The sequence below is a fragment of the Aulostomus chinensis genome, chromosome 3 (genome assembly GCF_037954235.1).
Source record: "Aulostomus chinensis isolate RoL2024-O1b breed Wild chromosome 3, RoL_Achi_v1.0, whole genome shotgun sequence".
Lineage (NCBI taxonomy): Eukaryota > Metazoa > Chordata > Actinopteri > Syngnathiformes > Aulostomidae > Aulostomus > Aulostomus chinensis.
In genome coordinates this window covers 24,205,281-24,224,021 of record NC_141322.1, presented here as the reverse complement: position 1 = coordinate 24,224,021, position 18,741 = coordinate 24,205,281, and the positions used below count along the sequence as shown (strand labels likewise).

General features: G+C 41.7%; 1 protein-coding gene across 2 annotated transcripts; it reads right to left on the bottom strand.

Moving 5' to 3' along the window:
• Nucleotides 1-2,516: 2,516 nt before the first annotated feature.
• On the bottom strand, nt 2,517-14,693 carry LOC147268351 (CTTNBP2 N-terminal-like protein). Of its 2 annotated transcripts, none has more exons than XM_086199869.1 (7): nt 14,557-14,693; nt 11,601-11,705; nt 5,713-5,976; nt 4,918-5,025; nt 4,577-4,765; nt 4,316-4,486; nt 2,517-4,206 (listed from the first exon to the last, which is right to left on the bottom strand). In XM_086199869.1, the coding sequence occupies exons 1-7, from the start codon at nt 14,593-14,595 to the stop codon at nt 3,268-3,270; spliced, it is 1,815 nt and encodes a 604-aa protein (XP_086055995.1). In that variant the 5' UTR covers nt 14,596-14,693; the 3' UTR covers nt 2,517-3,267. The 2 variants fall into 2 exon arrangements, with proteins under 2 accessions (XP_086055995.1, XP_086055996.1); XM_086199870.1 differs by having other exon boundaries at nt 5,743-5,976.
• Between the last annotated feature and the right edge of the window lie 4,048 nt (nt 14,694-18,741).

Below are 18,741 nucleotides of genomic sequence, written 5' to 3'. Positions count from 1 at the left end.
GAGACAAAGAACCAAATCTATCTGTTTATATGATCCGATATGATGACTAACAAATACCACAGTGTAAGAATGTGTGTGGGTGTAAATGTTTGTCATCTTTTGGTCTTTGGTCACGTTCATTATCAGGAAATAGTTATCTATCACTTTTATTTCAAACAACACCAACTTATACATGGTGTGTATTTATAGTATGAATCTCTTTTAAGTATTTAAGTGCGTCACACTTGTTGGCTTTCTGTCATTATCTCTTCCTCTGAATCACACACACGCGCACGCACGCACGCACACACACACACGCACGCACGCACGCACACACACACACACACACACACACACCAGCTGTTTGTCCTTCAGTTATGTCATATCTGGATTTGGAGCCACACTCGGATCCTCATTACATATGACCCTGTCTTTCTTTACCACAGGACAAGCTATGGATTGTACACTGACATCTCTATAACGAATTGCTTTACAGGGAGCAGGTGATGGTGGTGCACACACTCGTCATCCTGGCCTCCCTCTCACTTTGAGCCAGTTCCAGCTGTGGTCTCTGAGAGGCTCTGAATGGGGGCCCGAGCTCCTATTCTTGCCCCATCGCATGGCCTGAGCTAATTTTGGGCAGAGAAAAGAAGAAAAAAATGGGGGGCGGGAGATTGCACATAAGAAATATTTGCTGCATAACAGAGTTCACACCTTAGTGGCTTTAGATTTACAGTTAAACTTCTGACAAGTTAGCCCCCCCCCCCCCCTTTACCTTCAGTTTTGTCATCGACACTGCAGCCACGTGTCCTCATTGTATGTCTGCTATTGTGCACCGCAAAGTCGTAAAGTACAGCACTTAACAAATCCCCCCAGCAGTGACATGAGGCTTTAGCAGTCCTTTACGAGCTCAAGTTCATTTATTTATATAGTCCCTTATCACAAGCACGTCTCACACGTCCTTGCCCAGAAAACATGCAATAAATCGTCTTGGAGCAAAATGCTGTAACAATTTAAAAAAAAATAGAATTTGCCAGTTTCAGACATTCAGGAAGAAATATAATTGAGCACTTCAACTTGAAATGATTTGGAAAAAATAATCCTAAACGAAAGAGACACCAGATCCATTTAAGGTCATAACCCATAGCTGGAGTAAAAGTAGGGGAAAAAAGTGAATTATCCGAGTCACACAGCCTGATAATGAAGTCAGTGTTTGAATATTAATACATGCAAGGACATTTCAGTTCAGTGCAGTTATGTAACACATCCAAGTCCCAAGTCTGATTATGTCTTTTTGGTCTTATAGTATCAACTTGTGCAATCAGTTGTTTTACAAGAACTCAAACTCTGTATGTAATATGATCACAACACAGATGTATAATCAGCTCATAATGCTTTTGAACGTAGACTTTTGTGTCTTCTGCTCTGTTCTCTCTTCTGGCAGGTGGCTGACGAGTGAGGCCGTCATGCTGGAGGTGACAGCAGCTACGACGTGGCCCCTCACAGCTCATCAACCTGAGCCCGTGTTTATGGAAGCTGAAAAAGTCGGGGATTTGCTGGAGGACCAAGCCTGCCTGCGCTGGATTGGGGATGCAGCCTCCCTGTCCTGCACATGAATGTTAATTAGGTGAGCTAAATGGAGAAGAGGGGCCACATGCTGTTAACTTCTCCAACCACCTGGAGGAGGGTGTAGAGGTCTAGCTGTGCTACTCTAAATAGAGGCCCACATCGATTAAATGCATAGTGAAATTTTTGCATATATTTAGACGAAAATACAGACTTTCGCAACTACATACTCATCAGTACAAACCACCAGTACTAAGCCATATATATATATATATATAAATATTTATAGCAGGAAAATATCATTGGTGCAATCTAAAATGATAACAAAAACTCAGCACGAGATTAATGTAGCTGTAATTCATCTTGAACTGAGACTCACTGCTATCAGTTTGCTACAACACTTAATTTCCACCACACTAAGAAACAGTCAATCTTTGTCATGGAACAAAATACCAGAAATTTTGAATAAATATTAAGGATGGAATGACTGCAGTAGTAAATGTCAAATATTTGAGGAGTCATGACTCAGGTGGCTGATTCTAGGGGCTTGTTAAAAGCCACCCAGCTACTGATCAAACACTGACCCCTAGAGGACACTCTCGGGGGTGCAGTGTAAAAATACAAAATACTGATTTATGAGGGACATTAGAAGGAAATAAGTTCATTGGTAATATTGGTATCTTTTGAAATGCCTGAGGGGAATCTATTGAGATAAAATCTCACTCAAATTAGTACCATTCAATTGAAATGATTTTTAGGGGATCCACTTGCCACTTACACCTTTTTTTTTGGCAGTCTATTGAATATGCAGCCAAATATTGATTTTACATAGCAAGCGACACTAGCATGTTGCTTTTCATTATTAACAACATTTTCTGATGAGCTCCCAGCTGAACTCTCTTGATGGACTGTTTAGTGCAAACGGTGCAAATGATGAAGACTTAATCTTTGAGATTCATTTATTAAATCTGTCATTTTCCAGCATATAAGACAGGAATGTAAAGGGGAGTGATAAAGAGAGGTGAGGAACATGGGAACTGTGATATAGTATCACTCAAAACCATTACTGACTTTAAAACAATTGCAGTGTTTTATATAGTTCTTTTAATGACTGACAAACAAAAGCTTAACATTTACCAAAGAAACTGTAGAATGTGAGTGCATATAGTCCATGCCTATATGATCTTTATGGTAACTGTTCAACATTGAATACATGAAAAACACACAGTATAAACAGTGAGTTATAATATGTTTCGTATAAAACTATCATTCACTAAAACCTGGGGAAATATTAAAATAAACTATGTTTTTATATCCATGAGAGCAAACGATGTAGCATACACTGGTCCAAGTACATGTTACATTTGGTCTGATTATCACTAGTTAAAGAACAAGCAGCATATTTAAGACAGATTAATTAACAAGGTTTGTATTCCTTGAAAATGTGACAGGACTGATAAGAAAATACAGTGCCTCACATTCAGTATTGGCACGTTTTGACATGAGAATATCCTCTAAGTGCTCTCAGCACAGCACCTTAACGACTACCTAAACTTGTGAGTCGGCACACATTTAAAAAATCGAATAAATACAAATGTCATAACAGTGTTTGAAGGGACCTTTGTTCATATAAGCACGGGATCTTCATCCCGTCCGGTACAGGACGATATTTCCATCATAACTCAAGAGATGTGGATTACACCATCGTCTAGCAGCTGAATGTTAATTATAGGAGACAACCATGTCCAGTTCTTTAACTCCATCCTGGCTGGAGGTGAGGCCACAGCTGCCTGACAGGGGACTGTCGGAAAAATGACTGGCAGACCTGGGGACAGCCGCCGGAGAGGGAGGGGCCTGAGCCAGACCGGGCTTCTTAGGAGGGATGGGTGGAGGGTTACCTCTTTCTGCTCTAGGGATTGTGGGGGATCTGATCCCCTGTGGTGGCGCTCCTGCAGCCCGTCCAATGACTGGAGACAAAGGTGCTGCCAGGCTGCGGTAGTCTGTACCGAAGGGGGAATTGTTGGGTGCAGCAAGTTTGGGTGCAGCACTCTGCTGGACGGTGGTAAAGCGAGACAAGACTTGAGTGACTGTGCTCCGGGCCATTTGCTTGACTGGACTGGTTTCTGGGGAAGAGCTGGTGGTTGAAGGGGACACGTCCTTTGGCGCGAGGGGAAGAGCAGGCTGGGTGGGCTGAGGCTGAGGCTCTGGCTCATTGGAACTCTGGAACTTATGGCGGGCCGCGTGGAATCGCTGGTTGATCCCGGCCTGGTAGGGGGACTGGTACCCACCAGGGCTCGGGCTTCCCGGTGGGCGTTTGGCAAGGACAGGTGAGGCACAGGGGGAGGAAGGGGGGAGAGAAGAGGGGACAGTACTGGAGGAGCAGGGTAAAGTCTGGCTCTGTTGAACTGGAGTATTTTCATTCCTATTTTGTAGGCAAGTCTTCTCTGAGAGGGAGTCTGGACCCTGGTGCCCATTGGTCTCCATTGAATAATGGTGACCGTTGACTTTTGCCTCCACAGGCTGCTGGTTTCCTCCGTCTTTCTCACTGCACTCGACTTTAATAGCGTCTAGTGACTTGTTTCCTGAAGAAACCCTTGCAGGCAACGCATTTCCTTCTGCTGATGATGTCACTTCCTTCAGCTTCTTCCTCAGCTCTTCAACCTGGTCATGAAATGGAGAAAAAGTTAAATGTGGACACATTTGTGTCTTGCACTGAGATTCTTTGAAATAACTTTGGTATATAAACATGAGTGCCACAGCACCGCAGTACCTGCTGCTGCAGCTGACAACATTGAGCTTCCTCCTTCTTCAGCCTAGAGCGGAGCTGCTCTCGCTCTGTGTCAAACTCGGCCAGCTGCTCCTCCACCCTCGCTTCCATCCTCAGGGCTCGCTTCCGCTCATCTTCCAGCTCCTTCTTCAGAGCCTGACAACTCTCCCTCTCCTGAAACAGAATATAGATTGAACTTAAAAACAGCATACCAACAGGGGGGGAAAGAATTACCTGCCTAACTAGGGTTCAAAATGGTAATACCTTTTCAAGTTTGCGGCTCAGCTCCGTCAGCCGGTGACCCTCCTCCAGAGCCCTGGCACTCGCCCACTTACACTCTTTGGCCAAAGCACAAGAGAGCTGTTTGTGCTGAGCCCGTTCTTCTTCTAGCTGGTCGGTAATCCGCCGTTGTTCTTTTTCCAACCGTCGGACCTGACTCCGCTCAAATTCAAGCTACAAAGGCAAACACACGCAATGAACAAAGTACTATATATTAATTAGTATTACTAATATATTTCAGCAACAGCTCTTTTCAAACACTTATATCTGTAAACACAGTGTTGGCAAATATTTGCAGGTTATGGTCTTCATTAACTACAGGGCACCTGTTGTTGTAAGCGCTCCCTCTCCTTCTCCAGGATGTAGGTGACGTCGTCTCCCTCTGCTGTGTCCTCGGCGTGCTTCCTCTTTTCCTCCTCCAGATCGGCAATGACCTAAAACAAACACAACAAGGAGGCAGAGAGTCAGAAAGAAATGTCACAGAAGTCTGGTCTCGTAAGTAATGAAGCCAGTAACTTTTTCTTTGAAACTTTATTGGAAGTGACGATGTTGCTGGTAACTGAGCTGAACAGCTACACAGGTGTTTTACTGTGCTGTTTTGTAAAAGCGTACAATGACAGAGTGCTTTGGGTTTGTTCAATTGAAAAAATAAATAAAAACACATTAAGTTTGTGAGCTTTCTGATATCCCACACTGAGATTTCCACTGAAGAAAATACTTGATTATTTCTACTCTTGTAATACAGAATCCTAACAGAATCAAAACCCACTTTGTTGGCCAAGTAGGTCTACAAGGAACATCAAATTTTCCACAGCTCTCATCTAAAACAAGGAAAACTGACAGGGCAAAGTAAACAAATATTTAAACCTAAGAACTGAAAGAGAAGGCGGTGCAAAGACCCCTCGGTTCAAAATCCATAGCTGGAGTAGAAGTTTAATTTAAATATCGCAGTGGCATTTGAGCAACAAAACCATTACTTTTTTTTTTTTACATATTTAAACCATCAAGATGTGAATGATTACTGATTGCCTTTCAGTTAATTATCTGTAATAGTCACTGTAGCAACTCTTAACTTCAGCAAACTTTAAATATGCATAAGTAACAAGCTCATTTCCACCTACTCTGGTAACGGCCCACACATCCAAACCCACCCTTCGGTGTCTGCTCTCAGCTGCAGCCAGCTGGGCCAGCATCTTCTCCTGCATCCTCCTGCAGTGGCTCACCACCAGTTTGAGAACCACCAGAGGGTTGGAGGTGGAGGAGGAACACTCCGGGTCCTTGTTCTGTCCCCCCATTGCCTCTCTATCTCTCTGCAAAGCCAGGAAAGGGTCGCTGAGGTTGTACCGCCCATAGCGCTCCTGGATGAACAGCTCTTTACGCTGAGCCTGAAGAGAACAGAGGAGATGGGTCAGATGATAGGTTCAGCAAGCAGAATCACTCTATCGCTGGTAGTTATGATGCTTCCACTGTTATTGTCTCTCCTTTAGAAGAAGAAAAACAGTGTGTTCAAAATACTATGATGGAAATCAAGTATTGTAGCTCTCTAATACTAGAGAAGTAAACACAGGTAAAAGGAAGAGGGCGAGACAGAGAGGAAATTCACAATAAAGCACAAGAGAAAAGTCCACGCAGAAGGATGGAACAACAGATGGTGTGTGTCTGTCTATCTTTAGCAGGACAGCTGCTCTGAACTGGGTCCTGGCCAAGGAAGACCTGCTCGCCGTTTATCGTGACAAAGGACGGATAATAGTAGCAAGACATTTCAGGTCCAGCAGATGCCTCTGGGCCTGCTGAGAAAAGGGGCTTCAGTGTGTGGGTGGGAGGGGGGAGGGAGAGAGAGGGGAGGGCTGTATTAGAGCTGGCAATGTGTTATGAAGGTTTCAACAAAAGAGGATCAAGCGATTAGAGAGTGCAGTATCCTCTCTGGCAGGGTGCGGACAGAGCTCCTGATGACTGATACCAAGATTACTTGATACTTTTTAAGTTACTGTGTGTGGGTGGGAGTTACAGCTAAGCATGCATGTAGACTTACACACCTCCCAAACAGGCTCAGCATCGGCGAAACCGTAACTACTCATATTACGGTGAAATAATGGTCATTTAATTAAGAAGAATCTGAGCCTCTGTATTCACCAGCTGACAAACAGATGGAGAATGACACCCATGAGAGCAGTGAGAGTGAACCAAAAAAAAAAAGAACTTGTGGGTCTGAAAACTGAAACATTGAGTAAAAGACACATTAAAGCTCAAGGACTGCAATCTGGTAGTCATGCGATCCATTACGAATCATATAGTGGCTCTATCACAGTGCTGTCCTCAAGGTCTTGAAAAGTTAAGTGAGAATTACGTTGTTGACACGGCGCTGGTTCAAAGGCCAAGTCACACTGTCAATTTCTGTTCTTGGCCAGGGAAGAGAGGGACGAGCCGATGAAGCTTAGCCCCCGATATTTGATCCACTACACTGAGGACGGCAGGAAGAAGGATCAAACAGCTTGAAGGGGTGAAACCGGAAAACACAGGGTGCCCAAGAGGTTTCAAAAATGCCTCTCAAGTGTGGGCTTCAAAAAAATCCCATGACCACTCGCCAATAGACCCTCCCGATAGTTGAGTGTTATTCTGTCCACCTTCAGCTCCAAATTTTTAGCTGACCACATTTTAGTCAACAACAACAGCAAAAACCAAACAAAACTGAAAAAGGATCAAACGAAAATACTCATCGTTCAATATAAATATTTTATAACAATTATCAGACCAGTCTAGGGTTGTTCATCTTACTCCAGAAGGTATAATTCAGGGGATTTAGGATGCTTCCTACTTGCAGTCCATTCTTGTTCCCGTCTGCTCTGATGTGTCACTTCAGTTAAAAATTCAATGAGCTTAGATCAGCGTTTCCATTCTCCGAACCAATATTGCTCAAGGATATACACTCATCTGACTTTCATCACGGCAGACGCATGCACAAGCGTCTCACACACGGTGTAAGGGAGTGAATACATTTGTAAACCAGTGTTCCTACAGAGGAAAGCAATTTGAAACACACAAACACAAAAACTCACAAAAATTTGTTTTTATGCCCCTCAGATGTTTTCCACATCCAGATATGTTGACTGTTTTCAGCACTCAGCCTGCACACATTTCAATAACTGGATAATGAAGCTTTATATTTCTGTTTTCTAAGACAATAGTTCTCAAACCTTTTGAGCTGCCACCCCCTTGAGCAACCGAGGGGTTGCGAGTTGCCATTTGTGCTTCAGTGGATGATTTATTTAAATAACTGCATCATCACTGTCAAAGTGTGTGCTTTAGGCTGAAAAGAACAATAATGGAAAGAAATACGCTCTCATATTTCCAAGGAAACTGGGACTGCTAACATTTAAAAATAGAGAAGGAACAGCCACATAGATTTACAAGCTTCAGTTTAAGAACTTCAAAGTTTTTTTTTATAGTTTTGAAGTGCAGGCACAATTTGACTCTCACACATTTATTAAAAGAAGAAAATTCTATCAGAGTTCATAAGGATTTTCACTCTAAAATTGTTGGGATTTTTTTCTCACAAGCCAAGCTCATTTGGTGACACCCCCTCACCCACCCAGAAATGATCTTGCGACCCCTGTAGGGTTCCTGAACTCCCGGCTGGGAAACCCCTGTTCCAAGAGAATCTTACACAAAAACTTTCACTCATAAACGCCGACTTCATTTCTCTCTCTATGGTCCCTTTCTAGCCCTTGAATGCACAGACAGACGTACATTTCCTGAACACAAAGGGAGGCTGTTTGCCTCTGCATCGGTCCTCCACTGCTGCTCAGAGGCGAAGGGGGGTGAAAAGAGGGATTACAAAAAATATTTCTGACATTACTTAAAACTTCACATCCAAATCAACAAGAGCTTATTTATGGCAAGTTCGGTTCAAGTACAATAACCATAAAATTTCAGAGAACTGCAGTCTACTGCCACTATTTTTGTTTTTGCAGTGGTTCTTAGCAACCCAGGTGCTTTTGTTGCGAATCAAATCCAGCAAATCTTTTACTGAGAGATGCCTGGACTCTTTCAGGCATCCAACTTTCAAGACAAGATTCTGGAGGAAAGTAATATATGAACCTCTTGCCCTGAAGTCTGGTATATTTTATGGCTGCGTAGGTTGATCTTTAATCTTAAATGCCTTTACACCGAAATAATAAGAATATCTGGAGATGCCATTATAAAACACAGCTCTATTTAATGACATGTAACAGTAATTAACACTGAGTTCAATCAATACATGCAACTTATGGCAACGGAACAACAAAAAGCAATTTTTCCCCCGATTTCAGTTCCCATTCAAACAATACACAAGGTAAACCTGTTGGAAATACCTCCGTTAGGGAGCTCTAGTCAACCACCATTTGAGCGCAACAGTTTCATCATCTGATACCTCTTTGAACTTCAAGTTAAGACTTGAATGCCAGAGCAAAGGGACTACTGGACCACTGTAACTTTGTGAGCCAAATACAAATGTTGCCAGAGACTAACTTCCTTCTGAAAGCCTCAGCGTGGAGAGAGAAGTGAGCAGCTGCACAAGTGAGTCAGAACAGGACAAAAAAAAAAAGAAAAAGCAGCAGATTGTTGGAATGCCATTGATAGCTCTACGTAATTAAATATAGAGGACCGCAGAAAACCCACATCATTAACCTGACATCCAGCAGAAAGTCACTTGTGAGAGTGCTGGAGGCAGAAGATTAAAGTTAACCAGCACTCAAGCAATCAGTTAATCATCAGATGAGACAGATGGTTTATTAAAAGAACTCTTTACTGGATTACCTTGTTACCACGGCGACTTGTGGTTAAACTAATCAACTCTCACATGACGCTCACTGTGGTGGTGACACCTCAGTTATGACCAATTTCAGCAACATGACTGGGCCTACTTCTTCTTCCTCACTGTGCGATTGTAGAGGCGCATGAATAAATGCACATTCTTGGAACAGCAACAACCAAAAAAAGAAAAAAAAAAGTTTAGGGTGATGGTTTTGGCTGATAATGATCTATTTTCATGTGAGGGCATGAGCCAAGATTCCTTAATGGCACAAGAGCGGAAAGGTATGAAGTAGTGTCTTCACCTTTGCTAATTCCTTCTGAAAATAGAAGAGTGAAGGAAAAATGACTAACTAGGACTGAGAAAGAAGGTTTAGAGTTATTTGCATTTATTTTCCACGTTGCATTTAGAATAGTGACAAAACCCTGAATGAAAGCTAAATTAAAGGTAACATCACCATGTTGACACTGTGATGAGCACTGTGGCCCTAGCAGGTTGACATCTTCACTTCAGTACCATCAAATATCAGAAGATGCCTTGTCATTCATTCCTGAGGAGTAAATCTCAACGTTGCAATCGATTTACATTGTATATAAAACTACTTTCAGAGGAAAAGTGTTATAGTGCTTCAACATAAAACTAAAGGTTTGACTCAGGGAAATTAATCTGGAAAAAATTATCAATCAAGTACTGATATCTAAGTCAAACAAAGTATCGGAACATTCTGACCCATACCCGGCCTTAACCCTGCCTCTAGCCCAAAATCAGCTGGGATTGGCTCCAGCTCCCTGCTACCCTCTACGCCATGAATGAACTGGTCCCATCCCAGTCCTGAATGGGTTAACAGTTTGTGCCAGTGGAGCCATGAAAGAGCCACAGCCATATTCCTCTCAAGCTCCAGTTAAGGCCAGTGTTTATTTGTTCACTCCTACTCTTGCTCACATTGAATCATCAGGCACCCTGCGAGCTGTAACTCTACTTGCCTTAGATGGCCAGATCCCAGGAGAGTTGTAGGAATGCAGTCTAGACACAACACATGAACATTCAGCAGTCGGCTGCGCTCTCCTTCACTGCCTGATTCTCTTCTCTCAATCTGCATTAGGGAACTAAAAACGCATGCTGAGAGAAGAACAGCTGTAAAAATATTAATAGAAAGAAGGAAGTATGTAATGTTGAAGGTAATAAAACCTTTCTCAGACCATGCAGGGCTTGTAGAACTAACTACAGCCACTGCTGCAGAATAGCTGAACAATCCTTTAATTGAACTGTAGCAGTAATCCTACAAAAGTAAGACAACCTACGTTTGGAAGTGGCTGCTCTTTGACGCAGTGGTGGTGTGTACTCTATACTGTGGCTACATCTAAATGAGTTTATGTTCAAGTTGACTGGGTTGCATTGACTCATTTAAGCTCTAGAGACGTGTGGCTTGTGTTGGTAGGAGGCCTATAGGCTTTCTCCATAGGCAACAGAGCAAATTCAGATGAGTTTTAATATCACTTCAGTACAACCAGAAAGACTTTTAAACTGGAAATGGTAGTAATTCACAAAGTTATACCTAAAGCTATTTAGGTTGGTTCTTTGTTTTCAACCAGACATGCTTCAGTTGTGTTTGTGGAGCTTTAGGGATGTGTGTTTGGGTACTTAGGACAAGGGTGAGACGATAGCAACATGCATTGTGCTGAAAGTGCAGCTGCAGCAACAGGTCTCTTGTAGGTTTGTGGAGGACTGTTTCTACTGTTCAACGGCAGTGTTAGTGAGTGTGTGGTCAAGAGCCAGTGTGTGAGAGTATTTCTGAGGCTGCACTAAGAAATGACATGACTATGGATCAACTTGTGATGTCATCACTGCAAAAAGACCTGTATATCAGATGAAGCTAGCTGTCAGTGATGAAAGGCTTCAAGACCCAGCCCAATTTGTTGCTTGGCAACTACTTGATGTGAACAGGGTTAGTAACTAAGCTACTGACAACTTAAAAAAGGATAACACCAAAACAGGATGCACTGATGTTTCCTGTGAGCAGAGGACCAGAGAGGCAGCTATTGAAATGAGTCAGCAGAGACTTCAGGAGCCTCCCATTACTAAAGCCTATCTACTGTCTGAGCCATGTCCTCATATGACAGGTGAATGTTTAATATGGAAAAGACAAACTTTGCACAAAAAAAAAGACTTAATTTTACACCTAATTACTATAACCATTAGAATGATGTTGACAGGTACCTTTAGAGCATCAATGACCAGGTCCCGAGCCTCCAGCTCTCCCTCCAGGATGCTGAAGAGCATCAGCAACTCTGGTTTGGTCAAACTCTCCATGTTAAGCTTGGACTGTTGGAACGAAAGAGACAAAAAAAAAAAAGACCTGAATGACTAATTCATTTCACACCCACTTGCATTATTTTTTATTATTAGGGCCTGAGCCTGAAGGTACTTCAGGCGAAGCCCCTATTATGTTTACTACTACTGCTACTACTTATAATATTTCTGAATATATTCTATTAGATTATTGTAGATCTCTACAAGAGAGCCCCCTCTAAAATAATCAGTAACTGCTGCTTTTGCTTTCCCACAACTATTCCCACTATCCTACAGTCATTCATTTAGGTGCAAAAATATATTGTAAAATGAATAAGGTATTAAAAGAATTGGTGCACAAGAATTGATCACAGTTATCAAGGTCTGTGGTACATTACTGCATATCTGAAGCACATTGTGACGACATCAAAACAAAACATTTTAGATGCCTCCTGAATCCTTGTGTCCCACCATCTTTAAAGCAAACTGTTACTGGAGGGGCGCATGCATCTTTAATGTAATACGGGAAATAATGTCAGATCATTCTTGTTTTGGTTTCCCGGAGCATGTTCCATTCATAACAGTTCCTGTGACAGTTGTGTGTGAGTAGAAATGGGACGTGGTCTCTTTGTAGTGTCTCTGCACTCTAATCTCACAGCTGTGTTGGTTCTGCAGACAAGCCCTGCGGTGTCCACGCCACAAACATCCAACTGCACTCCGACCGACTCAACATATGAGGGCTCCTCTTTGAAATAAGATCAAAGCTGTTGATATTATTACCCTAAGCAGCCCATTCAGAAGAGAGTCATCCTGTGGGCTGTGTAGGATGAGTGAACACTGCACTCAATGACAACCTAATAACAGAAAAGCTACTACTGCGGAATCATACACACAAAAAAACAACAACAACAACAACAACAAAAAACCCCCAATGTGGCCGATGTAGCATCACGGCTGTTTATTCCACACAACTGAACTGAGCGTTCATTTAACAGGCCGGGCTCCACTCTGAGCACTCCCTGGTCACCACAACTTTCCACATCATGAAGTCATCAGGAGGGGGTGGGCTGCTGTCATGGAGCATTATGAGAGACAGCAGCCACCAGCTTTTCAGATCAGAGCTGCAACTCTTCCCAGGCAACTTCCATAACAACCTGAATATGAACAACAGCTCCCTCCGTTTAACACATGGTGACCGTGTAGAAGCTGAGTAAAGCTGTGCTGCAAATGAGCATAATTATAGCTTTTGAACAGTGCACTAGTGGGAAAAGGACGGAGCCATGGCCATATAGGCTCCTTGTGAACTGCAGCCTAATCCCTACAGCAGCGACCTCTCACAAAGAAGGCACACAGTGTTTAAGGTCTGCCTCCATCAGCATCATGAGTCTGTGGCTTAGCCACAGCGGCAAAATGCTAATTAAACTACAGCATACACATCTCTCTTGGTTTTAGTTTATAGGCTTGCTTGCTAATTTCACAGGCCCCTGCAATCACTGTGAGAAGAGTGAGTCCTGTGTTTCCAGAGAGAAAAGTCTGGCTTCCGCTTCTGATGACCATAATCCTTTTATCCATGTTTTTTTTAAAGCCAGGTCAGCCATGTGCTTCGCCTGCAACACTGTAAACTTGTTAAAAACACACAGCAGCTTTTACCTTTGGATGGGGGAGTACACGGGTGAATGTGCTCATTTTTGAACCACAACCAAAGCTACACACTATCTCCTCTCAAGTATCATTCTATTGGGATCATTACAATACCGCGCCACCTATACATGCTGACATTTAAAATTTAACCATTATAGATGGTGGTACTGGGACATGGGAAAATATTATGATGTCACAATATGCAATACTTTTTGGTGTTATTGATACATATCAGTGGGGATGCACCGATGTGAAGATTTTGCATGATACAGATGACTGATATTAACATATATCCAGCAATGTCTATCTAAAATGTATCAAATCAAAATGTAAACATTGTGAATTTGAAAAAGTACAGCTTTCCTAAACAACTTTTTGGATTTAGTTCCTTCATTTTATTCACCCCTCAACAAGTTACAGCTTCACCATAAAAAAACCACAAGTCACGACTTTCACCATTTGTGTTCATCACATATTCTTGAAAGGTTATTTGCACTTTGCATGTCACAAGTCGTGTCGTGACAATTCTAACTTACCATTTTCTTTTTAAACAGAAGTATGTTAGTTTCACGCTTGACAATATTCTCACTACGTCTAATAATAAGACAAGGCAGAGCCCCAGATACCAACTTTGAAATGAGCTGAGGGTGAAAAGAAGGGAGGTATAAATTCAAATATCTTATTATTTCATTTATTTGTCTCTGAGGAGCGGCTGACCAGATGCCTGCTGCCCTACGGACTAAATTCGATTTGGTTTGATCTAATTTTCGTGAGGACGACTCTCTCAGGTCTCTACCGGCCAGCACTGAGAGGAGTCTGCCTTGACAGCACATTAATAGGACTAAAAGCAAGTGAGCTAAACACTTCCAGAGCTCTGATCCTGCCGGGTATTTACGTGCACGCTATTTAACGGCTGAGGCCACCTCGATAGGTTTCATCGCCAAGCGGTCATCGTCGTGTGGCTACAGGAGATGACATCACTATCGCCTTTCTTCTTCCCCTAAAAGATGCTTGATGACACCAGATGTTTAGTCGAGTGTATTTCTGACTTGAAAAAAAAAAGTTATCTGAAGGGATTATAAAAATAAATCCAAAACGGTTCGGCCTGCAGCCTAAACGACTTCACATCCTCTTCTTCTTTCTTTAGCATTAAAAAGTAGCTAAAGCGCGAGGGAACACCGCAAACTATCTTCTCCTGCTCATCGTGACCGTCACTAAAGCGTTATTAACGGGTTCCTCTTACCTTCATAGGGCCCTCTGAAGTATTGGAGAACTCCAGCATGAACTTTTCTCCTGTCAGAAGATGTGTTTCGCTTGATTTGCGTCCTCTGATTCCGACGCAGCTGGACGGTCAAGCAATTTCAAACTGGCAGCGGAGTAAGCCAATAGGAAAGGCGGAGCTCCGGGCTTTGACCAATCAGAGGCGAGGTTTCAGAAAATGGGCAGAGACAGTGACGTCCCACCTCTCGGAGGTGGTTAGATTTCTTTGTTTAAGTATTCTGGAGCTCCTGTCTCCTTAAGGAATCTCGTTTGTAGCCAACTTCTGCATTTCAGTCATTCTACAGATAGTTTGTCTGTCGATAACGTGAAACATGACAGTAAAGTTTTCACAATATTCCAGCCAAGGCTCACTGTGGTCAACAGATGTGCCTTGATTGCGTAGCTTGTTTAAACCTCATAATAACACTCCTCATACATATTTATTTCATAATTCAGCCATATTTTGTCATGATAATGTGGATTGGGTTTATATGACTGAATGCATTTGTAAGAAAGCTGGAAAAGTTAAGATATTAAAGAGAATTCTTCTGCATTAGGGGATACACGACAATGGAAAACAAGGTGAAAGCAAATCTGCTATTTTCATTTTTTTGTTGATGCCATATGCTAATTCAGACATTCCCTAATTTGTCAACTAAACATATGCAGGTTTCCTTTGATATCTACTCATATGAAGTTCATGACATAAAGATAACCCTGAAAGAGAACTCAAAGATGCACAGACCACTGACAAATTAACTCACATTTACAGTAAAATGAAATAATTAATAAGAAAATCTAGGACACAGCGGTCCATATTCTAGCTCCTTGTCCTCCTCCACATGGCTGATTTCCATGCACCCTTGCTGCCATTGCTGTACCCCTGGTGTGGCTGCATCCATAGCCCATCTTTGAATAGGAACTACAGAAGTTATCCAAAAAAAAAAGTGTGGCGTACAAGAGTATATCTGCCTCTAAAATGTGGAATATGATACTTGAATAATCACTTCAACCTCATAATGCATAAGGATGAAATTCTTCATATATTCAAATGTGAAAATACAAAGATACAAAAATGAGGCACGGAGCCCCAAAAAAATGACACAACAAAAAAAACAATTCATCATCAGAACTTCTACGTCCATTAATAACTTTAAAAAGACAATACAAGTTACATAAAATGTAATAAATGTCACCATACATACCATCTGTTGACAATTTATATCCTTATATGAATCATTCCAGCATAATTGATTATTCAAGCAACAGCATGACTTGCATTGATTCTTGGATTTGTGGGATTACAGTATTACTGACTGCCATCTGGTGGCATTTTCACTGTGAAAGTCACGGCGGCCTTGTCTGCTGAAATCCAAGACTTGTCTATTAATCTTGGTGGAAATATGAGAAATGCCAGTGCCTATGTGGGCTCATCTTAGAAATTCAACCTAACATGAAGCTCATGCAAGTTCTCAAACAGTTTGACGTATTATTGTTATTATTCATGTGTTCTGGGTTTTGTGTGTGTGTGTGTATATATGTGTGTGATTTTAGCAACTAAATTCTAAATCTTGCATTTTGTGATGATAACTCCGGAACGGTTCTGACTTCGGGGGGTGGGGGGGGGGGGTGGGGGGGGTGGGCTTGGTGATGCAACGGTGATCGCTGTTGTTCAGCTGTAACCATTCAGCGCTCTAAAAGTCATGAAACAACAAGTATTTATCATACTGTTGAAGTCAAAATATCCGTGCTGTAAACTGGAGTCCTTCGTGTAATATGTAAAAGCTGCCAGTAGAGTGCAATGCTCACACAAAGTCAACCTGGTGATTTTATCGTTCCATCTCGAGGGCTGGAGCAGAGAAAGCTGTGGTCAAGTCAAATACTCAATCCAGCACCTCTACTTTAGCTGGATGCATGACTGTTGGTGATAGCATACACCCGTGAAAGGTCACTGTGACCTTCCGACCAAAACTCCAAGTTTGATTTAACGTGTAACCCTGCAATCTTGCTGCTGGGAGGAAGCAGACACAAGTGCACTTTTACTTATTGAAGGAGGATTTCTGTGCATGTCACGAGAGATACTGCCTTGTCTCAGTAATAAATAGGAATATGGCACACAGCAGAACTTCTTTTATAGTTTAATGTAATTCACTATTTGTAGCCTCATACAGGGAACATAATTGTGTTACTTACAGACCAGACGTAATGAAAAACATCACAGTTGCCACAATACCTGTATCCTGAATGCTCTAATTAACAGCAAAAGAATAAACATAGTGTGCAGAATAATAAAAAATAAAATAAAATATATATGCTGGGTAATGTGCATTCTATTTGAAAATACTATTTGGGTACAAATGTGAGTATGATGCTTTGTCCTTTTTTATGTCTTTCTTCTTTCATTCTGTCATTTTGATGGTAGACAGACAGCAAAGTCAGATAATTGTGGCTACTGATAGGCTGCTGGTGCAGGAAGTCTATTCAGCCCTAATAGAGAGTCTCTATTTCAGGCTCTTCAATTAGCCATCAATAAGCTGCTCTGTTCAGCCTGCTGACTGGCTGCTGGAGAGAAGCGGTGTCCTTCAGAGTAAAAGAGCAAAAGATTTCCATTTACAGTAGTTTTCCTGAACACAGCTAGGACAGAGGTGTTTTAATGTCAAGAAAGATTTCCACAATATTTGCTTAAAAATACATAGTTGTTGTTGTTTTTTTTTAAATTCTTTTGTTTTTGTTGTTCTTTGGTATGTTTCTTAAAAATCATTACTTCCATCAAGGGCATAATGTGATTATCATTTTTCGGCACTGTTTGTCTGTCTGTTGGCAGGATTACGCAAAAATAATGAGGCCAATTTTCACCAACCTTGGTGGAGAAGTGTAGCACAGTCCAAGAAAGAACCCATTAAATTTCGGGGCTGATCCGTTTAACATAAATTGCATTTTGTTTTGTTACATTGAGTTTGGCTGAGTTCACCTTGGCGGAAGTACGTGCCCACTAATGGCCTCTAGGCTGTTGGAACCATATCTCAAAAACTAAGGGACAGATTTTGATGGAATTTGTTAGAATGATAACTGATATCATAAGGACATGCCTCATTTTTGAAGGCAATGTGGATCAAATTATAGATCCTGGAGCAGAAGACTGTTCTAGGTCATAAGCAGGGTATACAGGAGCAACTGGCAGTACTTTTTTGGACAAAATTCCATCAAATTTCTTGAGTCGATGTGAAATGTAGAAAGTTTCCACAGCTTCCAGAGGAGTAGCATATTTTGATGAAATTCACTGAGGTAGTATATTTTAAAATAAGTGCATTTAGAGATGGTATTGATCGTGTTGTGGCTATAGAGACGACCTAATTGTGCAATTTGTAAAGAAACCTTCTGAGCAGATCTAGTATGTTCATATTCTGTATCCACGTTGCCTTCTTAATGGAAGCATGTGTTCTCTGAGTGCTCTTTAGTTTCTGTTGTTAACATTGATATCAAAACATGCTTCAATCTTGCCATCCTTAAAATCTCTTACAAAAGACAGTCAAGGCGGTCCAACTTTTTTATGTTGTTATGCTTTTGTGCCTCGTCCCAGAAGCTTGAAGTGTTTCTCTTATTGGTACTGACAATAACTGATGAGGGGGGCTGCTTCGCTCCGTCTTTTCAATCTTTGCAGTCTTTCTTGAGCTCCTGAATTGAAGTCTATACAGAAAACTGACTTAGTAAGCTTGGTAAATAAACACAATTGATGAAAAATACCCTTTAACTTTTTAAATGGGTGCTTTTGTGATGTGCTCTATGAAGCTGTGTTAATGGAAGCTGTTCTATGAAAAGAAAATGTTTCAAAAGGTTTGTTTTTTCGTGTTTGTATTTTTTAACTGGATAAAGCCATATTTAAACCCAGTATCTTAAGGTTAGAATGGACACAATCAAGTTTGAGTGAATATACTACTGTACAAAGCTCTCTGGTATCGTTCCCTGCTTTAGGGAAAGTGCTCTGGTATTCAAAATGAATATTTCATCTCAATTTCACACCTGGTTCCCCAATCGTGGATGCCAGACATAATGCGCAGACGACACACCGTGGTGGCGCACATGATCAGAGGGGAGATGGAGAGAGGGAGCGGTAAATATAGCATCAGAGTCTTGGCGGGAGCTGACAACAATCTAGGACCTAATCTGA